This window comes from Diadema setosum, chromosome 8, assembly GCF_964275005.1.
Source record: "Diadema setosum chromosome 8, eeDiaSeto1, whole genome shotgun sequence".
NCBI classification, from domain to species: domain Eukaryota; kingdom Metazoa; phylum Echinodermata; class Echinoidea; order Diadematoida; family Diadematidae; genus Diadema; species Diadema setosum.
Window position 1 is genome coordinate 8,494,001 of NC_092692.1, and position 27,621 is coordinate 8,521,621.

General features: G+C 39.9%; 1 protein-coding gene across 1 annotated transcript in view; it reads right to left on the reverse strand.

Annotated features, from left to right (window-relative positions):
- Window positions 1–435: 435 nt before the first annotated feature.
- The window catches only part of LOC140231940 (ubiquitin carboxyl-terminal hydrolase 7-like), a 78,582-nt gene continuing 51,396 nt past the window's right edge, over window positions 436–27,621 (reverse strand). The window contains 17 exon segments of the mRNA XM_072312088.1: window positions 436–3,707; window positions 4,381–4,431; window positions 5,136–5,184; window positions 5,937–6,008; window positions 6,956–7,072; window positions 8,213–8,256; window positions 8,259–8,311; window positions 9,500–9,600; window positions 10,389–10,466; window positions 11,110–11,218; window positions 12,190–12,411; window positions 13,529–13,629; window positions 14,307–14,374; window positions 16,864–16,956; window positions 18,019–18,118; window positions 25,843–26,005; window positions 26,932–27,063. Coding sequence (XP_072168189.1) covers window positions 3,598–3,707; window positions 4,381–4,431; window positions 5,136–5,184; window positions 5,937–6,008; window positions 6,956–7,072; window positions 8,213–8,256; window positions 8,259–8,311; window positions 9,500–9,600; window positions 10,389–10,466; window positions 11,110–11,218; window positions 12,190–12,411; window positions 13,529–13,629; window positions 14,307–14,374; window positions 16,864–16,956; window positions 18,019–18,118; window positions 25,843–26,005; window positions 26,932–27,063 — 1,663 coding nt within the window. The 3' untranslated portion in view covers window positions 436–3,597.

Below are 27,621 nucleotides of genomic sequence, written 5' to 3' on the forward strand. Positions count from 1 at the left end.
TACCACTTTTGTGAATTCGGGCCTATGTGAGAACAGGCTTTTGGATGCTACACCAAGACGCTACCAAGGCCAGATCCAACACGAGCACACCTATTTGACGGTGTGTGGAGAGCTGATAATTTTAGTCTCCCTCCGTTTCCTCATTTACGAGCCACATTGGCTCCGTTTCCTCATTTACGTGCCACATTGGATGTCGCTCTCATCAGTTGATCATCCATGCATTACTTCGCAAGTGCATTTTCTGCTGACAGAAGAATTGGATATTAAGTATCATGTATTGGCACAAGTGTTAATATATATCTTTCGTATTATATGCATCTAGAATTGATACCAATTTGTCAAAGAAAAGAGAAAGTAAAATGGTAAGGGATCTAAAGAGGTATGAGATTAGATTTGGGTTTTGAAATAGGGGTAATGTTGCAGTATGATGGGGGGTAAGGGGGATAAGGGGGTCCACTTGTATTGGTAATAAAGACACAACAGGAAAACTTTCCAAAATTGTGACATCAAGCTTACCACAACTGTTTGCCTCTTCATACATTGGTGTAGAATCATGTAACTCCATAAAGAAGTCAGAAGTTATGAGAGCTCTTCTATCTGAAGCGGCAAAACTGGTGTATGTTCCTTCTGTTGAAACCCGGACTTGTTGTGAAAGAGATGCTACATAGGCATTATCAATCTCCCATCACCATTCTACAAGTCTCCATGTACTGCCTACGCTAACAACGTTATAATAAAAGCACTTTCTCTCTATGTGTGTGATAAGGTTCACCCAGCAGTCAAGTGTCTTGACTACATAGGCCGGACCAATTGGGGTCATCTTTCTATTTCCTACGATTTCAAAGTCTTCTTTGCCATGTCATGTCACAGCTCATTTCGAAGGTATAAAACCCAATACATATTAGCATCTCACACATGTCGCCACTTGAAATATGTGAATTTGCTCGGAACTTGTTACGAGGTTACTGGTAGATTAGGAAAAAAAAAAATTGTATGAAATGGGAATTAAAGGATATAAATACCTACCATGAATTAAGAGAGAGAGCATACACTTAGTCAACAGGAAGAAAAGGACAAAACAAAAAAATAGTAACAATTTTATCCACCCCTGAGAATATAATTAACGCAAGTCAAATCAAAATTATATACACACAACAATAGTATGGACAATAGGACACATATACAGCGAGGTGACACAGGATTCCTGCCTTTCAAAACACTGAATACTCCATCATGCTTGAAGCTAAGATTCCTTGGTAGGCAGTCCCAATCAAAAATTCAAATTACCTCCCCCACACTCTGCCTACTGCTACGTCAGACATCCCCTCTATCATTCTGCGTGCCTACATAACCATACAGCAGAAAACTGGCACATTCCAATGAGGACTAAATACAGGATTTCTGTGATCAGCATTACGTGCTATAGACTGGCCGACATTGCACTCTCAAATCTTGCGGCTTTTTTCCCTGCCACTAAAATGTATTCCTCCAATTCTTTTGTAAGCTCGGTAAAAACATCTTGCGCATACAGACTGTCAGTTTGAGAGCGATGATACCCATCGAGTCAGACATAGAACCTTGATGGCGATTTCCCCAAGCTGACATGAATTCCTAGTAATACCTTGAAGGTACACAGAAGTGAGGAGTTGATTCATCTTGCAAGAGACTCTGCTACAGCTTTTAAACATTGCTAACAGCATTATGAAATACTGATGAAAAATATCCTGAAACATTGTGCAGACAATGCCAAAAATTGGTAAAATGGGGGTGGGATACTAGAATTTCTTTTGTAATGTTCACCGAGAACATGGTGATTTTGATGAGAACCTGCATTGCTATCAAAGCAAAGTTCATATTAATCATACACTCTGCATACACATTTCTTCACAAGTCATAAGGAAATGAAGAAGCCTCAAGCACCATAAAGTCTCATGAACAGTGTATAATTATGTGGCATTATGAAGTGGAAACAAACTTAGATTGCTTTTTTTTCTTGTCAAACTTCAGGATTGATACAAACATGGGTAAACATGAGTTTGCTCACAAAAAGGTGTGTTCAACATGGTGAATCTGACAAAAGCATCGCACAAATCTTTGTCTACGTAAAGCCTGAACAGTCACCTCACGGTGACAAATATCAGTTTTTCGAGTGCTGCTTCAAAAGATGAATGACAGCATCTGTGAACATTTGCACCTGACCCAGCATGGTTAGTGAACTCCACTGGATTACCCATGGAGATATGGTTCCTACATATTGGTACAGGGCATAGCATGGCACAACTAGTGCGCCTCTTCTGAATGGGGTGCAGAACACCAACTGTGATCCAGATAAAAACAGAAATATAATATGTTACATGTATATAAGAGATATATATATTTTACTTTCCCTGCTTTCTACACAATCCTGACCATCACACAGGATTGCTCATCATTTCCTCACAATAAATTATGAGCATGGATCACAACTCTACAATGGTCTGAACAGAACTTCATCCAAGACAAAACTGAAGGAAACCTTTGAGGTGTAACAAAACTAACATAAGAACACAAAATTGCTGTCAGAAGCAATACTGCACACTGATGGAATTTTGAACGGGAGGGACACAGCAATGCATAACAGACATCAGATTGAATTCATGAACATCCATTCGCTCTCAGGATCTACTTTAACAGAGGGTGTAACAGCATTCAAAAAGACAGGACACACAGATTTCTGACCCACGTGCCTCGACACAGTTGCATTGTTTGGGATGCATGGCTCCATTTCCTGTGCTCACTACTCGCTGTGAAATCCGCCATGTCAGGCAAGGCTACATGCTCATAGGAGTTTTGGACTGTGAGCTTTTAAAGTGAGCAATCCATATCATATTCACTCCTTACTTACTGTTGAGTCTGATCACTGATTTTTTACTACGAATACAGAAATGACAGTGCTAAGAAACATGTCTCAAATCTATTTTTGTCTACTTTAACTTTGCACTAGTTGCCATACATTGGAGACCAACTCCACCAGACAGGCGCTCCCTCAAACAGACACGTCAGGGGCATCCAGGGACCATTGTCATTGGGCGCATCCGATCAATATCTTTGCACTCCTCTTGGTACATATGAATTCATTCTGCCATAAATTCACCTCAATTGTCCCGTCTCTCACACATCTCTCTCTCTCTCTCTCTCTCTCACACACTGCCACACAAATCACACCTAAGCTGCTCTTCTGGTTGGGTCACAGGCATCAGGCTATCGGTAAACCAATGACTGACTGGTTCCACGTTGTTTTCATCGGTTCCGTTGAGGACCCCTGCAGCATGTTTAGCCGTACCCCAGCCGCTGATCTCAATCCCACCCAACTTTCTGTCTTCACATCCCGTCTGCACACGAACTGGTTCTCCCAAGTCAAGTAGCTTTGACAGCAGGCTGCAGCAAACTGGCCAATATATGTTTCTCTCTTCCCTCACTCACCCATGATTCTTTCTCTCACTCAATCTCTCAATTTCTCTACCTTTTATCACTCTCTCCCTCATATCTACACAGTAAAGTTTATCTTTCTACCTCTCATCTCTCTCTCTCACTCTCTCTCTTTATCTCTTTCTATGCCTAATTCAGAATCTTGATTGGTTTCTCCACATAGTTGTAGCGAGGGCGCTTGTTCTTGTTGACATGGTCCAAACCCAGCCACGGTCTTGGTTGAGCCTGAGGGTTTCCACCTACACACACAGGAAAGAAGTTGGCGATAAAAGTGCAATCAGCAAACATTCATCACTTATCTCTAGATCAAATGTACCTGAACTCCAGTTTCAGGACAAATATCTTCAAAGTACCTTGGAAGTTCTACTTCACTTTATCAACTAGATACAAATGAAGCCACTGATCTTCAGCCTCCAGCTGACCTGAGCTGAATTCTCCTGCACAACATTGGGGTAATATATCTGATGAAAACTTACAAAGATTTCAATCTAATGTGATTACACTGCAACAAGTAACAAGGCAGTACTTCAAAGCATGGGCTTTAAGAGCTTTCACATGACTATATACAGCTTTAGGTGATTTCTTTGTTTCTTTTTGTGCATATAAAGTGGTAAAAACTGCTCTGAAAAATGTGAGACAAGAAATAGATCAAAATGATAATCTATGAACATGTATAGTATAATAAGAACACTGAACTCACACAGGCACGTCAATATAGCATTTAGCAATATGATCAGAATTTCAGTTAGGCAGCTGGGCAACATGACACAGTTTTTTTTTTCCTGATTGAACATCCTGTGCCATACCCCCCCCCCCCCCACCCCATCCTCCCATCCACTTATCAAAATGAGGGCCGATCAAAATCATGAAGAAGGCAGGGAGAAAGGAAAACTATTCTTAAAGTGCGTTCACCTGCGTGTCCTTGGGGCTGGAAGTCCTTGAGTCGAATCTCATACTCTTGATCTGTGGCAGGAAGAGAGGGAACAAGACCTAAAGCAAAACGTACATACATTGTATCACTCAAAAACAAAGCTAGGTATTTCACAGTTTTTAACCCTTTACGCGCCAAGGCACACAGCATAACCTGCCTTGCTTTTTCATAAGTACATGTAGTTAATCTCAGGGATAAATTCACTTATTTATGGAATCACAAGCACACTTAGGTGTAGCATTGTGCTTTGTTCCAACACAGTGAACACAGTGACATGATAAGGATTCGGGGATTAGTTAATCTTTTTTCATTGCCAGATTAGTTGTTTGTGCTAAGCGATGAAAAAAACGCCCTCCAGCATGTCTGCCGATTTTTTTATTATTATTATTATTTATTATTTTTTTTTCATTTATTTATTTATTTTTTTTTAATTTTTTTTTTTTTACAGTAACACCAACTGATATTTATTTGAAACCTTCTCCACTGAAAGTAACACATTTCGAGATGTCATCTCTGGGTTATTATTGGAGTAAAAAAAATATGTGCTACCTACTGAGCAGTGACAGTACCTAGTGCAAGTTCAATAAGCGAATGTTACCAAATTGAATCTCATTCCAAAAAGAACTGTCACGTCACTTTTAACTTCATGCATGCCAGCTTCAGCTTGATGTATGGTATTGCCCGGAAACAAACATTCTTAACAAAAAGCTCTAATTTATTGGTGCCATGTTCTTACCTTCCCCGATGTAAGTCTGCCTCCCCATGACCACTATTGCAAATTTGATCTGTGGGGAGAGGGTGAAGAAAATTTGGGTGAAGGGGAGGGGGTGGTGTTAGCACATATAATCCAAGATTGCTGGGGATTTAGAGTATCAAACATTTGAAATATTGATCCAGCCAGGTTCTCACAAACTGCTTCCTCATAAGTTTGTTTGCTTGCATGCTACTACATCCAAAATATAATGTTTCTACAAAGCTAGAGACATATGTCAAGACGTTCATCTAAACCAACAGCCTGTTTGCTTGTTGTCGTTTTTTCACACTTCAAGACATTAAGTCTCCATGCATTTTCTTGAGTTTTTTTTTCAAATTATTGTTTTCACTGCAAGAGGCACATCATCTTGCGTGCTACTGAATTATTGCAAAAGTGATAATAGGTGAATATCTTGTTAAAAAAAGAATTGAAAATATGTTCAGAAATGCTCTTGTCTAGTAATTACAGACTTGCCATATACAGTGACATTGGTCCAGCATAACTCAAAACGTTTCCACCTTTGCAGCAGTCAAATTATGAATGCACTTAGTATATCTTTTTCTTTCTTTTTTTCAATCCCCAAAATGTTGCTAACACTGGAGCAGCCCTGCGTCCCATTTTATAAAAGATGTAAGGATGGCAACTCTTGCTGGAATGGCAACTTTCCATAGCAACAGCCAATCATGAAGCTGGATTCTTGTCGTTATCATGACAATTGCCATTCCAGCAAGACTTGCTATCATATCGACCTTTTATGAAATGGGGCCCAGATCTGCATCTTACCTTTTCTAGTTCTTTCTCTGAGATATCTAGCTGTTCCCGTATCCTCTCTTTGACATTTGAGAACGGTTCACTCTGCAGGTAGACAAGGAGGGTAGGAAGTGGAGACAATCACAAAAATGGAACACTGTTACAGTATAAGCCACATATTGCACAATGGAGACTTGTACGGCAACAACAATATGAGCATGATACAAAGAGAATACAATATATTTTCTTTTTTTATCAAGCACAATGTGAGAGCACTTGATTAATCTCATTCAGAAGGCAGGCTGAATAATATTACCCTAAACATATTTCAGTAACAAGTTAAAGGAAATAATGGAATTTTGTGGAATTCTCTCTATGTTTTCATTGTATCATTGCCCCACAGTGACATCACAAACTGTGGTAGTCTTTTCATCCTACTATGATCGTACATGGATATCAGCTAGACTTTAAAGGAATTGTTTATAAATTTTGAAATGACATTTCGATTTTCCTCAAGCTTCACTGATGTGCATTTCTGCATTCACTTTATCCACATGTAAATTTGAAGTAAATATTTCTTCAACAGAGACTTCTGGGGAAATGTTTTCATTCTTTGACTGCTGTTGTTTACGTGGGCTCATACCAATATGTATTACTAACACTACAGCGGCACGATGATTGTTCTTTATTGCCTACAATGAACATGAGCAGACCAGCACCTGATCCTTGAAGGACAAAAGAGTACAGCCTTATGAGGAGGGCAAAAGTCCTCCCCACATGCTGGACCACTGCTTCAGTTTCAACTTCCTTCACAAATCTGGAAATATTTCATCTCTTGAATCCTTCAAATTCTACCCCAAGGTGTACTGTTGTTCAACTTTCATTTTGTGCAAAAATAATTTTTGCCCCCTGCGTCTGTCTCTTTTCAGTTTATCCTGACACATGTGTTCTTTTCTCTTGCTGCATCTTTAGGATGTCAATATATGGAAATGGCTCATCATAAGGTGTTTTTTTGTGCGTATTGTTTTATTCACTGCGCTACCGATACTTGCCTCCCGTAATTTGACAAAGAAGGGCGTGCCAAACGTGTTGTACAGGTCCTTCTGGAAGTGAGCTACACACACTAACATCTCATTTTCATTCAGCTTGTGTTGGTCCCGGGGGATTTCCTGCAATACAGAGAGAGAGAGAGAGAGAGAGAGAAGGGGGGGGGGTGGAAAAATCATACATGCATGAATATTGAATGGGTTTGTTTGTTATTTGTTTGTTTTGGGCAATGGAATATTCTTTCCTGGTATCAGGAATAGATACATACACAGATCTGCTACATTCTTGAGACATGCCTGTACCTTTTCTTTTTTAACAAATCTTTACACAAGCATAGACAGTAGTAAAAAGAAGAGAAATAAGAAACATAAGAGTCCCCAAGAAACGTGACACTCAACCGAGCTTTATGATGAATTTGACCTTGATGCAACTTCAATGTCTTGCCCTTGATGGTATATCATTAAATGAATTATAGCCACCTCTTCACAGGCTCCGCATACAATTAAATATATTATTCTTTTTCTATGACAGTATATGTACAATATTTACCTATCCTTCTCGATAGTGATATGATGATTGAAATGGATATAGTCTCGGCTCTCTGCAGCCCTACCCAAAGATCTCCTTTTGCATACATTCAGCGCTCAACATTAGCAGTGGCCCAGTGGCCCAGGGCCACTAAAAATTTACGATGGGTCATCATATTAAAAAAAAAAAGGTTATCTTTTGGTGGCCAGATCTGGCAACTAAGATTCAAAATCTATCATTACACTTGCTTTTTTTTTTGGGGGGGGGGGGGGGGGGGAGGGGCCACCACATATCTATTTTTGGGGGGTCACCAAAATTTCAGATTGAAAAGATCTTAGTGGCCAAAATGGGTCACCAGAGGAAAAAAAATGTTAGTGTTGATCCCTGAGACATATAACTCTGCATTCCTTTCCTAAAAGGTTCATTCCAGCCAAATCTGATCAGAATCCATCCATTCAAAAAGGTGGAAGGTGTATTTTCCTCAACAACTGCAATTAACATTTTGTTCTGTTTCCCTCCCACATACAGGTGTCCACTAATACATTGCAAAAAGTTCACTGCTTGGTGCGCAGAAGACATCATCATCGGCAGTACTTTGCATCTAGCCTTACGTCAGATCCTAATTCCAGACCCCAATATGGGACATACACACACAACCTAACTCAGTTGGTGTTACCCCCAACACTCCAAAGTATTGTCTAATGAGAAGACCAAGGTAGTAGAAATAAACTCACCTCTAGTCTGTACATCTTTGCCCCCTGCATGGTGAGATTGTCGATGGTGTGTCTTCAGCAAATATCTGGAAGATCTTATTACTGATAATGTCTAATAATCTGAGGACAGAAATGCAAACACAAAAAGGTTGTTGTTATTGGATTTGATTTGATTTATTCTCTGTATGACAGTGCTTTGCAATTCCTTATTTTCAGTAATGTCATCAAACACTATAATAGACACACATATGGTACTACACAGTACGGTTATTTCATACAATTTCAACAATTTCAATTATACATATACACCTGTATCGTGTAACACATATACATTAGGTGGTAACTTATCTACAGGATAAATAAAATTCACACAGTAATCATAATGCTGGTCTGACATAAAAGGAAATCTACAATCTGTATGAAATTTCTACGCTGGATGGAAATCACAATTCATATACGAACAGAAATGCACGTAATCTGGGTGTCTTAACGAAACTCAATGCTTACTGAAAAGCTTTGCCATTTACATTAAAAAGAATTTGCAGTGCCATCAAAAAAAAAAGATGGACAAAACATTAAAACACACATGCATGAAAAGAAAAGAGTATCCTTAGCAGAGCTCTCCATTACAGGACAAACTTGAGCAAAATATGTTTTTGTAATTACCAATGCATCATCTGAATTTGCTTTCCGACAACATTTCTCTATCCAACATCATTTCGCTCACCGAGAAAAATGCAAGTTATCAAGGAATTAAACTGAGACTTTCTAGTCATCATCCTCTTCAGAGTACTCTGTGATGGTCAAATCATGACATAATGGGAAATTGAGGAAAACTTATCACTTTAACTGACATCAGAACAGAGGCAGGACACTGTGGAGACTTTACTGTGGCTTACATCATGGCTGCCTGTATTCCCACATCAAAATCAGGGAGGTAGCAGAGAAAAACAAAGGCAATGCTCATTTCTACATGCATTTCGACGGGCAAAAATAATCCAACTTAGAGACCCTGTCATACATTCTCATGTCAGAACACATAAAGAGTTTTAAAGCTTTACGGGAGACTCCTGCAGAATAACGTAGGCTTGGCAGCTTTGCTTTCATGGCCTGCCTCTCATGGGATTACATCAAAGTTTTAGAACCAGAAGGACAATAATAACCATGAGAACTAGTGGTACTTCTTTTTTTTTATGGGGGAGGGGGGTGGCTTTGTTTATGAAACTGTTAGTGTCACAAGGCATATCCTGACAAGGGTGGGGGATGAGGGGTAGGGGAATAAGAAAAGATTCCTCATGATGTGCTCACCTCAGCTTCCCTGTTCCGTTTTCTGAGAGAGGAACGTGTTTCCTGGCCTCGATCAACATGTCTCGCACACAGTCCGTCTTGTTGGGATATAGTACAACCTCCTGGGGGAGAGAAACCAGAGAGAAACCAGCGGTCAGTGAAATCTCTACACCCAATGCTTGCTTTACTTTGGTTTTAGTAACTCTTTCCACAATATGACAAGTTTGCGCTTCACATCCCAACAAAATGCCATGTACAAAGATACTGTGTAGCTACAGCACTCATCATGCAAAGTAAATTTCTACAAGCAAACTGCTTCCTGAGATGATGTCAATGATTCCTTGTTGTACTATGCGACCTAGAGAGAAAAAAGAAAACAGCTCTCATGCAAATGTGTTTGGATATACCCTCAGCCTTGTAAGCTTTACCTATTTTCTCTAGTTGTAAAGGCATACACTTCGTTTCAGAATCCCTGTTGGTACAGAGATCACCTCTGGAATCTGATGCTTGAGCTCTTTGCAAAATACAAATGCAAAATAATGCCTTCCAGTTTAAATACCCACCTTGCCACTCAACAAATTTTCTGAACTCACTGGATCTGAGAGCATTTTGTTTACTCCATGTTGTTTGCCCATACCTCTTGGAACCCTGAGTGCCCGACTGGCCAACGGAGAAAGAAATACTGTAAAAGTGGAAATTTTCGTAATGTTGAAATTTTTGCACATTTTGCACAACCAGGAGCTAGCACGAAAATAAAAGCACGCAAATATTTTTGCGTGCCATATGTTCCAGTTAGCTGATGTCTTGATTCCGTGGAATTAAAAACAGGCAAAACTCTTCTTGCCTGGCCAAGCGCGACAAATTAGTCGCCCGAAAAAATCCACTTTTACAGTAAGCTGGCTACACTCACCGCTTCCTTGAGTTTGTCTGAGACCCATATACACTTGAATTGCCTCTTGTTCTCCAGCTCGTCAATTCTGATGTTCAACTGCATCGGGCACAGAAGAAAAGTAGAGAGATACAGAGAGAAGGAGAGAGACATTTCAATATAAATCACCATAATAATACAAGAACTTGCATTCTGATTACATTACTGTCATATCATAGAGTATGTCATACAGCAGTTCTTAATTGAGTATGCGCTATAATATAAATGACAGTTTATCATTATTACTATCCCTTTTACATTTACATTGTTTTCACTCCATTAAAACGGTCCTGGTAGAGATTGGGAGGGGGGGGGGGGAGGAGAAATTCAATCTAGAATAAAGACACACTGTGCATGGATACAATGAAGAAAGCTGCTGCATCAATATAAGATGGTAATCATGTAACATGTGTTGGCTAACTCATGCTGCTGCACAGTTTCGAAACTGCTAGTACTAAAGAAACTAATCTCAGTCAAAAGTATCATAATCTACTTGTTACCCCCCCCCCCCTACCACCAGAACACAATGGGAGAACTATGAACCGACCCAAACCAGCTTACACAGGAGGTGAGAAGAGCCCTAACGGGTGCTAATGCCCTCACTCCCACTTTCCTGTGTATCTGCATCATCAACCACGAAGAAATCTACATCAAGCACGGAACCAAAATGATTTTCTCTCTCATTTCCTCTGTCGGCACTCACCATCTGGTAGTACAGCTTTCTGGGTTGTCTCGACTTGGTTGGGGGCAGGAGATCTCGTAGCGTGCCCTCAAACGAAAACCGGAGGGGGTGACCGGGACCATCTCTGTGACTGGAGCAACAGCGCGGTGGAGAGGCGGAGATGGGCGGAGTCAAGAGGTTGGCACAGATTGGGATGAAATGAGAATGCAACATTAGCTGCATCACTCACAGAGGGTTTGGGGCTTTTCACTTATACAGAAGAAACTTCACTGGAAATTCTTATACAAGATGAATAGCTACATATCAATCCTCATACGATCCCTTTCATGTGACAAAACTGTTGGCTCCAAAAGGTACATTACTTGAAAACTCTCTATCTGAAAGTATGATAGTAAAACAGAAACTGAAGGATATTCACACAGAACAGAAAGTGAAATTCAGACCGTGAGATCATTGATTAAATACAGAGGCAGAAAGAACAATACAAAGACAGACTGATAAACAGAAAGAATACAAGGATAATAAATCAGACTAAAATGCATGAGCTAGCTGCAGAAAGGTGTTAGGTCATCGGTCTTCATACAGCATTAATAATGCCTTTCCTCTTCTAAACATACACACACAGCGAGACACAAAGAAACGGTGATACAGAGAGAGAGTAACTCTTGAGACAGGTCTGATACCAACAAGACAGATGGGAGCGCGAGTGAGACATGGGGAAACAAAGCATCAGTGACATGATAAACAGTGAGACACAGGCAGAACAGACAGAACAAACAGAAAAATACAAAAATATACAGCAACTACAAAAGGACAGGGATGCCAGCAAAACCTCTGAAGATAAGAGAAAAACAAACAGATGCACAGCAAAAATGACACATTTGATATTGTAAAAGCAAAAGAGAAAAATACACAACTGCACGTAGCAAGCTATCTGCATTAAATTTTATAGAAATACAGACCATTGTTAATTTCAAAACCATATTTTATTCTTTTCAATAATCATAAAACGCACTAACCATGGAAGAAAGAAGGAACAAAAAGGATTAGTTTGCAGCTCTGAAGGGATGAGAAAGAAAGAAAATCAACAGAGAGGCTCACCCCTGGCTCTTGAAGAACTGGAGCAGCATCATGTCTGTGTCGAGGTGCTGCGCCACGGCCTTGGCAAAGTGGAAGTAGTTCATCTTGTTGGAGAGTACTAGCGTGAAGCCGGGGTCGCGTGGGTTCGTCTTGTCGCAGAAGGTCACCTCCTCGCGGCAGAAGAGGTCGCGGAAATAGTCCTTGGCCGTGGCTAGCTCATATTGCATCTTATCGGGATCATCCCTGTGGGTTGGGAATCGATGCAGTGATGAATGTTCAAGATGAAGATTTCATTGATGGTGGACAAAAGAAACAAATACAGTCAAACCAGGAGGCAACACTTTGTCAAGTTGTTCATTTTGCACAGTATCAGTCAACCTGCAAAATTTTGCCAAAATTAAAACATTGCAAAATAAACCGTGTATGAAGTACATGTTACTCTACTTTAAATGCTTCTTTTAACAGCCCAATAGCAACAATATTTGAAGAGTTTGTTTGCAAAAACCCAAGTCCATTTTTGAAGATTTTGAAGTATGGTCTCTGTCATAAAGTACAAAACAATACCCTTTAAATGATATATTGGTCACTACATAATAAAGGTACATTTTTGAAGTTATGGTTAAAAGAAGCAAAAATTTTCTTATTATTCTCTTTATTTTTCTTGACCTTTAATCGTAAATATCTCCATTTGGCAAATATGGACTTATCGGTTTTTGCGAACAAACTCTTCATTTCTATCCATTTGGGACATATGTATTTCTGTCAACATATCTACTGTCAATGCCATAACATCTGGCAAGCTTATTTTGCAAATCCAGACTTGTAAGACATTTCACAAGTGTTTAAATTCGAGATGGGGAACCATAGCGATGGAATTAAAAGTACAGTGTATTACCCTCTTTGAGAAATAAGTTAGCAATTTCCTAACACTGCATTGCTTGAAGAGAAGTAACTATATCTTCACATTTTTCTTTTTGATTTAGCAAATATCAATAGACTCACAGAATTTGCAAAAACATACAAATACAGAAATCTATGCTATGTCCCTCAGACAGGACATAAAATGGAGGTCCCGTGTATGAGAGAGTAACAACTCATGCACGTAAAAGATCCCGCGTCATTCAGTCATCGCAGAGAGCAGGGTGTTTAACCCGGTGAAGTGGTCCCATCTCACATCCAACTGGACCCCATGGAAGACCAGCTTAACGTATAGCTGAATATGGACTATCCAGCCATCTTCTCAGATGGAAATGAACAAACAAACAAAACATGATTATTGATATCTCTCCATTTAGCTTAGTATGTATACTTATTGTCATATTGGCTAAATTCATCATACCGCCCTCATGCCTTTCCTTACCGCTGGAATACAAGAATATCTCCATCCATGAGCTCATCAAGCCCCTTGTCCATCTGCTGGGTGAGGTCTTCTATTCTCTCCGTCAGATTTGGCTTCACCTCCTGTGGACCGAGAAGAACACAGATCCACATGGTTTGAATTTGTGGGGGGGGGGGGGGGGGATATTACACAAGGGAACATGGGCAATTTACTCCCCAGGGTCACTCGTAGCCAATATCCAATAATGCCATGTGGCGGCAGAAAGTGGACAGAGGTCTCTGCTATTGTTAATTCCCGTGGCGAGCCACAATAACAAGTTATAATCAAATCATTCCACAAGCTACACTGTACGTTACTGAAGAGATGAATAATTTGTATGCTGTACTCAACTGAACACAGCTTACTCATGTCACTGGTTGCAGCGCTGCCATCATGCCACCACTGCTTCCAGCAATGTGATCTTTTAGGCCACAAGTAAGCCATCATGCATCTTTGTAGGTACATACTAACAACGACACCCTCCCCTCTCCCCCACACGCTTCCTGTACAAGTTCCCACCATACCTGGCTACTGCCGGAAGCACAAATAGGCACACCAGGAACTTCAATATTTATATTTCTCCCACATTTCACTTTTTGAAGCACTAAAAGCACCATTTATCTCCTTTATTTTTACACAATATCAAAGACAACAGAATGACATGTAGGACAATTCATGTCAGATTTTCAAAAAACAGCAACAACAAAACATAATGGCTAAAAGAGGATAAAGACAGCATCATGCACACATCTCTGCCTACCTCATAGAGTATAAGGTCTGTGTTCTCCGGATAGCCCGCCCTCTGGTTCATCAAAGGAACTAATGCCTCTGCAAATGAGATATACAGAAAATAAAAGGATTTGTATGGTGAATCTGCAAGCACTAGAAGGTCTATAGAAATACATCAATCAAAAATTTTGATATATCATAAACAGAAAAGTTCATGATTACACCCCCCCCCCCCCCAATATATCCTTGGATCAATACACTGGAAAATGCATTTAGAAGAAAACCAGTGTCTGCAACACACATCATATAAACCGAGGATATTCATCAAAAAGAAAATTCCACTGGAGAGTGAATGTTGTGGTCATCTTTTTTTTCCAATTTACTACTAAATTGAAAATCATGACTTCAAAGTAGCGTTTACTACTTTATTTTTTGATGTTGTCAATTCATATCGCACAACAAAACAGCTTGGGGGAAACAAACTTGAACACTTTGAGCTTACCTTCCTTATGATAAAGACATATCAGCATGACCAGTAGTGCAACTTAACATATTCCAATCTTAAGTAGTATGCACTCGTCTAATGCCACGGTCACACCTTCGTGTACATTGATGCACATTGCTGCACTTTGCAGGGTATAGCAAAATGCAGCCTTACCCAGCAATACGCAGCAAATGTGTAGGGTTGCACATATTAGCTTGTAGGTACATGTAGCTCATATGCCACCCATACAAAGACTGTGTATGGCTGGCTATGACTGCCTATTACCTCGCTACAGGACGCTGCTGCTCATAACAGTATGATTCAAATTGCAGTTTGCTCGCCACGTTGCATAATATGTAGCTTGTTCTTTGTTCGTTTGCTGTTCGCTAGCTGCTCCACACCAATTGGTCTCAATGTGTCTCACAGCGAGTTCCCTTGCTTTAGCTGGTTTGTTGTTCATACTCTGCGTGCCACCTTCACTCTACAGCGTAATAGCTCGCCCGAATCCAGCAGTGTATAAATTCTAGTCATTTGCAGGACTGGGCATGAGCATCTTAGCTCTTGACGAGTCTACAAACAAGAAGAAAATAACAATCTGAAAAATATGTTTGTATTGTTCTGAAGAAGAATTCAATTTAATTTTACTTGAATTCAAGCAATTGTAGTGAAAGCTGTCGTAATCCAAAGGTCATCCCTTGTTCTTTTCACTGGCAGGAGTGAACGTTTTTTGACTTTTTACATTTGACAAATTGACTCACATTTCACTGCTGCAATTTCATGAACTGCTCATACAATTATCTTCCTCTTATATTCTTTGTTAATAAATGTTTTGGTGGTGATATTTTGTGTGTATTTTGTTTTCTTTTTTTTTTATTCTAAAGATGTATGGTAGCATCTGTTGGACATGTTGAACCAAGAGTTATACAGTCAAACCTGTCTTAGCAGCCACCTCTCTATAGCGGCCACCTGTCTAAAGCGGCCACTGAAAAATCTCCCTGAGAGAAAAGCCCTGTTAAACACCCTGTGCATAGCGGCCACTTGTCTAACGCAGCCAGCGGCCACAAATTTTGTTTCTCGCGGTAGATTTTAACCTGTCTATAGCAGCCACAGACTCGATAGAGCCATAGCCGAGCCGATAATTCAGCGTGTTTTTCTGCTTTTAGCCGTGCCAGTCATTCATGGGCAACGTTCAGTGTAGATTGCCGCCGCTGCATTCATCACTCATGGAGTCATAGTTATGCACTAGTGCTATGCTTTCTTCATGACTGTACACATGCTACTGTGCAACCATTGATAAACACCGGCATCGTCCTGTGCATGAAACACACTTGTGCATACGTACACACATACATGTACATGTAAGTAATTACAGATGTATACAATAATACATGTACATGTAGGCAATGCACACAAAGTTGGATTACCTGTCTATAGCGGCCACCTGTCTATAACGGCCACCTTTTCCGTTTCCCTTGGGTAGCCGCTATAGACAGGTTTGACTGTATTTCAAATATGTATGTAATTTTTCAATGAACTCTTGCTTTCACATGGCTAACTATAAATCAGCTTTACAATTTTCTCTCTGTGATAGTTTTCATTTTAATAAGACCCTATGATTGTGTATACATGTGCTGAGCCACTCACTGTTGCTTGCATTCACCGGTTGCCACTCATGTTCGGTTGTAGGCGATTTTAAACTTGCAATTGCTTGCAATTGCTTAAGTTTAGAAAATTTTAAAGTAGCGAGCAACTAGCACAGGCCTACAGGATATTAAGTACGTAGTGAGCACGTTTCATTGCCTTTATGGGATATGACTGTCCAAACTTGTATATGTCTATGTTTGGGCGATACGCAACAAAACACATGCTAAATACACAGAGGTGTGACCATAGGATAAATAACCTTTGAATTTGCTAGGATCTCTTGCAAGCGCATTAAAAAGGAATGTCATTTCGACCTACGTTAAATGCTAGTGACTGCTTTTCACGCCAATGAAGAAATGGCAACAGTGAAACACGAGCCACCTTAGAAGCTACGACATGATGCTGTCACATCTTTGCTAACTCATTTCTGGGCTTACAAAGTTGGTGTTTTAAAACTTACGTATTTTGGTTGTGATGGGAACGTAGACATGGCCACAGTATGAAAGACTCTTGGTCTTTGGATCGTACAGTTTCAGAAACAGAAGGACATCACCTGCAAATCAAATGAGATTCAGAGAAAGTGGTGAAAACAACGATGATGATATACTGACTACATCTGCAGCACAAATGCTGTCTTATATCAACATTTTACAAACAAACCTTTAGTTTTTAAAATCCTGCAGCATCACTATTTTATCAGCACGTTATTTTTTTTCCATTTGACTTAAAACATGATATAAATATCTCCAAGGTTAACAGAATTTACGTGATATTTTTGTCTCCAGTATTTCTGTCCAAAATCAGTACTTATACAGAATAATGTCATATCGCACCTTCAAAACAAGCCTCATTTAGGACATATGGCTGACACACCACAGTTAAAAAATGAAGAGTCGCTGATGGAATGAATACACTTGATCATGAATGGATATTTGCCATACACAAATAAGGGGAGAATGATCGACAGATGAGCGAGGTAAGGGATATACTGTATAGGCCATATATCTAGTGAGTCTAAATTTTCACAAATTCAGGACTTCATGACGATTTCTGCAAGTGGTTAAAATTCGCAATCGTGGAGTACTGTATTAAACGGAGAAATGTATACGTGTGTGCCACATTCATATCAGGATCAGAGTCATAATTTTCATGTGTTTTGATTTCGTGAATAGCACCCGACTCGCAAAATTTGCGAAAAAAAAAAACCTCGCAAAAATATTTGGCATATACAGTAATAGATCTTAGAATACAAACATACACAACAGAGAGAGGACCGAGTCGTTCCAAATTCATGACAGCTGTGTGTAGAGGTTATAAAGAATGACTCTATGTCAGGACTGCCTACATTTAAATGCATAAAGCAGAGGTAAGAGTCCAGAAAGCTTTCAGGGTGATACCCAAATGTTATATGCATCTTGATGGACAAAACTGGTCGCTAAATCAGAGACGCTTTCAACATGAGGATGTAGAGAGATATTTCATATTTTAGAGGGAGACTCCTACAGAATCAGGCAGCTTGGGTAAATATTCACAGAAGACATATGGAACACGAACGCAACTCAGCGCAGCAAGTATGCTGCCCTCAGTTCATGGAGGGAAAGAGAAATCTGCTTACTTTCTCTGTCGAAAGGCGGGAGGTTTGATTGAGGGAGCTCTGGGTCCTGTGTCTCCAAGAATACCGTCCACACGCTCTCACCGTCGGCTACCTCATTCATCTGAGAAGAAAACGAACGAAATGGAGTCATTCAAGTGAGCGGAAATGAAAGATGAGGAATATAAGCAAAGGGGCAAAAATCTTCTTTTCCCATTCAACATAGGCGCAACAGATTTAATATCACGAGCGTTCGCCCGCGTCCGGCATGCCTTCTTATCTGTTAAGTAGCCAGCTTGGCTCGAGCTTGGCATGCGCCCATGCCGTCCGCGTTCGGGAACGCCAGCTTAAAAGTCTTTTGTTTAGTGCCTTTGTTTCGAACACATTAGCGTCGACTTCACTGCACCCAATCGACCACGAAGCCATCGCTCCATGTAGCAAGCGTTCGGGAACGCCCGGATTAAGTCTTCCCTTTTAATGTCTTGTGCTGAACTCTTATACACAGTTGATTTCATGGAAGCTTAAAAAATGGACAAATTAGCAAACAAATGAAACCACCAAAGGCATCGCACTATTACGCGTTAGTAACGCTGTGATTACCTTAATTTGCGTCGACGAGAGGCGTAATCAAAAAGTATATCCGAAAGAGTATTTATTCCCCTTACATGAGCGTGAGACCACTCTTGTAAGCAGCTTCTCAGGTGAAGCAAAATGTGTGTAATGAAGTGACAAGTGTATTAAGAAAAACATTCACAATAGCTAGGTAGATTGACGGAAACTTGACACCCATGGCCATGCAGCCAGGCAACAGGCTGGTGGAAATTTCCAGGAACTTCAAAGCAGGTTTGCCGCCAGGCAAAACCGCAGGGTAAAGGAATTTGCGTACGCGCTGAATGGGTCGTAAACATCGTGTCAATTGCATTGGGGCCTGGGAACAGGGCTATGTATAGTAACATTGTGCTGTATAATACGAGCATGCTGATGAAGACACGTGCTGGAGTTGGCGAGAGCTAGCTGATGAGAGCTGCCTGCCTGAAACCAAGGAGGTGCATACACATCTGGCTCTGCTGAAACTATGGAGCTATAGTACAGTAAAGTCGACACGATAAAAAAGTCCTGATTTTTGCCTTTGTTATTCCTTGAAAATTTCTTCATCTTAGTCGACATTTAGAAGTCGACAACTCGCGTAAGTCGACCTGATTTTTTAGTGCCAACTGAGCTGAAATACGTGTTTATTCCCTTGTCTAAGTCGACATAATTTTTTTTTCGCTCAAAATCTTATCGCCAATTCTCTGAAAAAGAATTAATTTCCCGCGAGTCGGTAATTCGCTAGTGTACGGCGTGGTAGCGTTCGCGCCATGCGTCCATTGTCTTGTACGCCAGAAATGAAAGGGCATACATTCATTTACATTCTTTGGAGAATTACATGTAGTTGCCTACCCAAAGCAGTTCACTTTCCCCCTTTTCTCCTGCTCGTTATTCTCAAAACGCACAAACTGTGTACACATAAAGGTCCTAGTAGAAAATCATTTCAGAACATGATACACGTGTAGGTGTTTCTGTTTAACCGAATATTCTAACGTTAATTTTTCCGAAGCGTTAATAGAAACCTGGGCCCGTTTTAAGAAAAGTAATAAATCACGAGCAACTTTGCACATAAACGCAAGTGCGTTGCTGAAAAGGCTTGCGTTTGATAATCATATGAAACTAGAAAATAGTTGTACAAACCTGAACTCAATTGCGTTGAAGTCAAATGAAGTCCATCAAATCACGCGCAACGCTGTATTCAAACGCAAGAGCGTTGCAGGGAAGACTTGTGGTTTTCGTAAGAAACTAGAAACTGTGGTTAAAAGCATCTCTTAACATCTACGGAGGTGCGTTATTGTTGAAAAGTCTTGCATTATTTTGTTTGTTTTTTTCGTACGCAAAATTAAAAATCAAACGCAGCTCTGAAAATCAAATGCAATTGCAAGTCCTTGTGATCACGCGGAACGCTGAATAGACTTGCGTTTGATAATCGTACGAAACTTGAAATTGTAGGGAACTTCTTTAAAGGCATAATTTACCATTTGCAGATGAAACAAAAAACCAGCATTAGTGCTTCAAAATATTTCTAAAATGTGAGTTATGGATAGAAACAACTGCTGTGAAAATTTGAATCTGTATAATCAATGTTAAGTATTGTTAAATACACAAAATGTGAAAAATAGTTATAATAAGAATGCTTCCAGACTAAACCGTCTACAGTTATGGTTTAGTGAGAAAAATGCTGATATCTCCTTATATTTTAGGCTTCATTGTGAAAAATTTATATGACACGATGTTTTGTGATACAACAGACCTACACATATGCATCAAATGTGATATCTTGAACATTTTTTAAATCACTGCTCCCAAAGGTAAACTGGACCTTTAAAACTCAGTTGCGTTTCAACGCGATTCTATAAATCAAATGCAAGTCCATCAAATCACACGCGACGCTGTATTTAAACGCAAGAGCATTGCCGAGAAAACATGCAGTTTTTGTACGAAATTATAAGAAACTGCGTTTTATACGCATCTCTAAACATCTACGGAAGTGAGTTATTGTTGAAAAGACCTGTATTATTTTTTACTTCGTACGCAAAATTAAAAATTAAACGCAACCCCAAAAATCAAATGCAAGTCCATCAAATCACACGGAACGCTGAAAAGACTTGCGTTTGATAATCATCCGACACTAGAAAATTGTAAGAAACTTAAACTCAATTGCGTTTAAACGCAATTCTAAAAGTCAAATGCAAGTCCATCAAATCACAAGCAACGCTGTATTTAAAACGCAAGAGCGTTGCAGAAAAGACTTGCGGTTTCTGTACGAAACTAGAAACTGCGTTTAAACGCATAAAAATCTATACCGAAGCGTGCTATTGTTGAAAAGACTTTAACCCTATTCTAACTGGGCTATTTGAGACCAAGTTTTTACTGAGGGGGGGTCAATTTGACCCCCCCTTCAGATCTCGGCCGCCGATCGCGCGATCGCCGCAAAATTTTGCCTGATCATAGAGCCGGATGTCAACTACAAGATTACATGGTCATACAATAGAAAAATGTTGATTTCATATTTTCTAATAAATTAATTATGCAAATTAACGTATGAAATCATATTTTCACCTATAACTCCATCAAAAAGACTGAAGGATTATCAAATTTTTGTGTCAGAGTTCCTCAAGACACATCAAACAATTTTCTTGTATAAAAATAGCGCAATCAAAATCATTTTCTTTTGTTTTTTATTGTTTTGTTAATTTCTTATGTATTTTATTGTTTTTTCGATCTTTTGTTTTCTATTTTTTTTTGCCAAAATTTGTTTGAGGCACTTTTTCAAGCTTATCTACATTAGAATTGATTTATTTCAATGGTTAAAAGTTGAAATAATCTAATTTATATCAATTAAACAAAAAAACACAGTTTGCATTGGATTTGCACACGAAATCATGAATTCGAGCGGTTTTTGGGTTGACATGCATATGCAAAACATTGCATAACTTCAGAACGGTGTACCCGGACGTCGCAAATTTGGTCTCAAAATATGCGGGAGACTTCAATGAAAAAAGTCATGAAACGACGGCGCAAAATCTTTGCGCGTAGCGGAATCGTGGCGCGAAACGTTGAGGGGGGGTCAATTTGACCCCCCCCCCAGTTAGAATAGGGTTAAGAATCATATTTTTTTATTTCGTAACGGAACTTTCGCCGTGACCGAACTTAGTCTGCACTAGCAGGGGAAAGACATCGCAACATTTACACGTTTCAAACTACCGAAGCGCATCGTGCTTCACGAAATGTCAGTGAAAAAATAGTAGCAAATTATTGTTACTGCAGTTCGCTATTCCGAAGGTTTAAATCTCAGTCCAAAGTTAAATAAGTCCGACGATGGAAAGATATTCATCTTTACGAAGGTTAGTAATCCGAAAGATGTCATTTCCGGATTAACAATTTTTTCTTCTTCTTTTTATTTCAGACTGGCTCGCGCCGTACAGAGCGGTAATGTTGCGAATCGGAGCGCGAGAACAATTCATTTTCAGAGTATGGCAATAGAAATTTAAACAAAACAAAATCACATGGCGACTTAGGGAAGGAAAATCACACATCCTATTTCAACTTAGTCGGCACTGAAAAATTATCTCGACAGAATCATACGAAATCACACGCATATCTTCACAGCAACGCACTTGCATTTAAATCGCAAAGTTGCATGCACTTTGGGGAATATGCGTTTGTTTTTTCAAATCAAATTTAAAACGTACAGTGTCTAGAAACGGGTCCAGGTTTCGGATCCCGCTCTTTCAAAATCTCTCAAGAGATTTGGGTTTTGTGCAATGCCGTTACTAATCCGCGTGTGCTTGTTTCGCAATAAAACTCGAATGAAGATGTACACAGCGATAGAGGCTCAGCTCAGTAGATACCTGCCTCCAGTGACAATATTCATGTATACAACAAAAGAGTTTGTGAGCCCATTAGCGCAATGTCTATTCATGACTATGTGTAGCTGGTGCCCGATCGATACTTTCATTGTTTGATGGCACATGTAGTTGACCATGGAAAGGGGATACATGTATAGGCCTACAGCTTGACTGCTTCCGCATCACAGGAGGAATACCAACCTGTCCATTCTCAAGTCGACCTGCAAAGAGAATCTCGCTTTTGAGCATTTCAGGCTCTTGGAGATGTGGAATTGGGTTGTGTAAAGCTAAAAGCCGCGTTTACACCATGTTCCCGGCAACCACGGCAGTCACATTTCAGGCCATCAAGGACAAAACGAGACGGACGTGAAACAACGCTGTGAGACGAGATAGGCAAATGTGACAGGCCGTGATTGCCGTGATTGATATTCGTTGATGTGACAAATAAATACGATTCATTAATCCGAAACCGCACGAATTTTGTGATTCTAAAGGTGCATTTATCGGGATATGAAATTAATTACGTTACTCTGAAAACGAATGACACAACCTGTTCCTTTTAATTTCTGGGATTAACAAAACATCAGAAAGCAAAGCTTATTTAATTTTCGGATTTTTAGTCTGACATTGGGGGTTAGTAGTTCGGAAAATAAGTATTGAAAATCTTTGAGGCAAGAAAATATGTTGAATTCTTATTATGGCATCGTTATTTCCTTTGCCTTATGTTCATTATTCCGAAAGAAGTATAAGGTTCGTAAATCCGATGGTTCTTTTTGCAGAACCCGCAAAACACGCAAATTTGATATGCCTTAACTAATAAATTTGTTAATCCAAAATTGTATTAGGGCTCGTTAATACCATTTGTGGCATTATTCCGAAGGTTCGTAAATGTGAGAATGAATTACGTGCATGGTACGAAACTTATATCATTTTTGGCTAAAAGAAAATTAGAAACGCCGAATTTTTTCCTGTGACGGGAATATGGGTTTATTTCTGAACGTGACATCGTTTACTTCTTTGCACGATATTCATCATTCCGGAAAAAAAAAAAAAAAATCAGATGGTTCATTCATCCGAAAATGGAAAAAAGGTGGGTCGTTTATCTGTAAAGGAATTATCATATTCGTGGTAAGAAACTTCGTTTTCGAATCAGCTATATAACGTCCGAAATTTCGAAACTTATAAGAAAAGCGAACTTTCAGCATATTAAAATAGCGAATCGTAACAGTTTTTTTTTTTTGTTTTTTTTTTTAATCGAGCAGTGTGGAATAACATATTATATCCGACATTTATTTTAGCATGGTATGGGGCAGAATGTCACTGCTATTCACTTCCAAAAGTAAAAGCAATCATCTGACATTTATTCTGGCATCTTCTGAATGTTATTGCTATTTACTTTCGAAAGTAAAGCAAATATCCGACATTTATTTAATCACCGTATGGAATTGAATATTACTCTGATTCATTTCCGAACGTCAGAGGAAACATTCGACATTTATTTTAGCATCTTCCGGAGCTGAATGTTATTGCTATTTATTTTCGAACATAAAAGCAAACATCAGACATTTATTTTATCATCATACGGAGTTGAATATTATTATTATTCATTTCCGAAGGTCAAAGCAAACATTCGACGTTTATTTCAGCATCTTCCGGAGCCGAATGTTATCCTTATTCATTTCCGAATGCAAAATCAATATTATCTGACATTAATCTAAGCACCGTACGGAGCTGACTCTTACCGTTATTCATTTCCAAAAGTATAAGCAAACATCCGACATTTATTTTAGTATCATACGGAGTCGAATATTACCGTTATTCATTTCCAAAATTAAGAGCAAACATATGACATTTATTTTAGCATCTTACGGAGCTGATTGTTACCGCTGTTCATTTTCGAAAGTAAAGGCAAACATCCGACTTTTTAGTGGCCCGATCGGGCCACCAAAATCTTCATTTCTGAAATTTTGGTGGCCCGACGTGCGTTTTTGGTGGCCCCGAGCCACCGGGCCACCGTAAGTGTCGAGCCTTGACTAATGTCATCGAAAAGTAAACCAGAATGCAACTTCTCGCTTGTGAATTATTGCTTGTGAATAATCGCAAAACTTTGGCAAAACTTTTGGAATACCAGCCCTGTTCATGACGCTTGGAAACTGCGAGTCGAGAGAATTTTGCGAACTGGTGCAATGTTACTCCGTAGCGTAGGCGACTGTACTTGACGATTAAAAATGCATGTGGAGTCGCAATCGTTTGTAAACTGTCTGAAGTGCGCGATTTCTCTCACCCTGTTTTTTGCCACGCGATTTATTTTTAACTGGCAAGAACGATGTGGAATTCTGGCGTCCACCGTAAATTGTGCACTTGCCGGCGCAAATTGTTCTTTTCATAGGTGAAGCCGTGCGCGGAAGGCACGTGGTTGGGATAATCCTTGCGTTCCTAAAGCGGAAAGGAACGCCACGAATGCGACTTGTGAGCAAGTCCGTTCTGTTGCGTCCAAGGAACGCCCTCATTAGGCTGATGAATAGAGGGATTAAGCCCCCCATTCTGCACGCAGGAGGAATAGGGGCGTCCCCTAACAAAAGGAGGAACGCGAGCGTTCCCCATGCGGCCGAACGCTCGTGAAATTAAATCTGTCACGCCATAATACTCTACTACACTCTGAAGACATAATGTGCACAGTGATACTGTTCACTGACAACATTACTGCTTGTTGTTTGCGGCAAAACCAAAGTGAGTTGGTATTTACTATCCAAATCTTCTGAACAAGTAGCTTGGATCTCTAAGGGTGCGTTTGAGTGCTCTTAAGCGAACTGAACCAAAGCATAACGTACCGAACTGTGCCAGATTTGAAGTGTTCAAGAGGTCTTTTGAGAAAGTATACCTCAATTTTATAAAAGGTCACGCATTTTGTAGCAAGAGGGTCATTCACCTGGCGTGGTTGAACTATTTACAGCTGTCCCAAACAATTTTCACAGAAGATATATGCTCCTAAAGTGTACCTTTTGGCTCGGTACAATACGGTACGGTACACTTTAGGAGCATTCGAGCGCTCCTCTGGCGCGGGTACGGTACGGTACGGTACGGTTCGCTTTAGGAGAGCGCTCGAACATGGGTGATTTGTGACTTTTCGTAACACAGGACTTCTTCTCTATGCCATGTCTACGGAACAGACTGCCGTACCTCTCACTAGAAGGGGCCTACACGATAACACACAATATTGCTCAGTCAGTCTCAACAGGTCTCAAACAATGACCAATGGCAGACAAGCTATCGACTGAGGCAACTTGTTGCCCTTTTCACACAAGATGGAGCACAGCTACACACGGAGCGCTTCATGTTTCGTACCCTTTTTATAAATTCTACTTCAGATTGTACAAGGCATCCATTATAACAAATACTTCTTTCACACCTGCTTTCCCGGATCATCGTTTTCCAGTAAGGTGGGCCGAAATGTGTGGTTGGTTCTTTGCGAGAAGGGCCAAATCCTGATTTGGTCCGGCCGGTAACCCATGGACTGGGCAAGCATGTCCATGCCCTCCGCCAGCGTGGCCGATTTCAGGATCTTGAACTCCCTGCAGTGAACAAGGGGTAGAGTAAGTGATTTTACTGCAGTGAAACTGATAATACTCAGTAGATACATTGTACTTCCTATACTGTGCCTTTCCTCCATGTCTGGGTGCTTAGAGCACTTTATGCATGTCTTTGTGACCCTTGCTAATTCTTGACATGTTAACATAAAGTTTTCAGTCATGCAGAAATAATGCAGAATTCTGGTCATGGTAAGAGTGTTCACAATATGTTCTCACAAAAGGTGATTGCACAAAGGAATGTCTTTGAAAAAAACAAAAAAACAAAACAAGTACTTCTACTTCCCATAGCAGAGGCAGGAAACCCATTTTTAATAACTCAAACTATGAAATCAGATTTTAGTGAAGCAAAGAAAATAATCCCCAGCTTGAATTTGACAATCCATGACAGGTGTCACCCAAAGAAACTACCTGTTTGTTGGTGGAACAAGGGAGCTCATTTTTGAAAGACCATCTCATCTAATGTGATCATGACGCAGGAGATGGAATGGAACAATATCTCTCGAAAGAGTATTTCTTTCACAGACAAAAAGACACCAAATTAGACAAAACTATATAGAATTGATGTGTACTGACTTAAAGCAAAAGAAAAATTGCATTCATGGATATTACATACCTGATAAGCATTAAACCAATGAACATTTGAGCTAAACAGAGCATAAATTCAGAGTTACTACAACAAAAGAGGATGATCACTTGACTTTTGGGAGCTACAATACATAACATTGTGCTCTACCAGAATCATAGACAGACATGTGGGATGAGCATATGAGCAATACTTTTCAAAGTGGTCAAACTGCTGAATATTGTGAGATGCTTTCATTCAGTACGATTACAGTTCGACTGAATTGTGCAACAATGGCCAACTGAAGAGATTCAGAGCACAAAACGTGGAATCCAAAGAGCCGTACTTGAATCGTATTCTGTCGAAATCGAAGAGGTCGTTGCCCTGGTGACCATAGAACTGGTCCTCCGTCACCACCTGGATTGTCATGTACAAGTGTGCCTCTGTCCTCTCTTTTCTCCTTTGTGCTTCTAGTTTCCTGCAGTGCAACGAGACAAATGAGAAACAGTATGGGAACAAGCATTCATTTCTCATTAAAGTACTTGGCCAGCTGGGAATCCTCGCTTAGCGTAGGTCTATTCAATGTTCATTCTCATTACGTCACACTGGTGAACTCGAGAAGGGTGCTTCATGATATATGACGATAACCAAAATCTAATCTATTTGACAGACATGTTGCTTTGTGACCTCTTTATCTTGAACTCTTTTGATTTAAGGCCTGCTATAGTTGTGACACTGCCAGATATCTGGGAACACAGCTTTGATTGATTCCCCTGTCGCTGAACTTGGTGGACATGTACTCATCTGTACAGCATTAGGGCAGAATTGATGACATTGGACTCTACTTCACGAGACTGTTCCAGCAGTTTAAATCACTGTTAACCCGTTGAGGACGGGCCAATTTTGCTACAACACGCATTTCCCATAGACACTTGACCGAGTATACGAGGACTCGTCCTCAACAGGTTAAGACTTTACGGTTACACTCCAACACATCCCTACACTTGATAGGAAGATGAGGAGATCACAGACAATA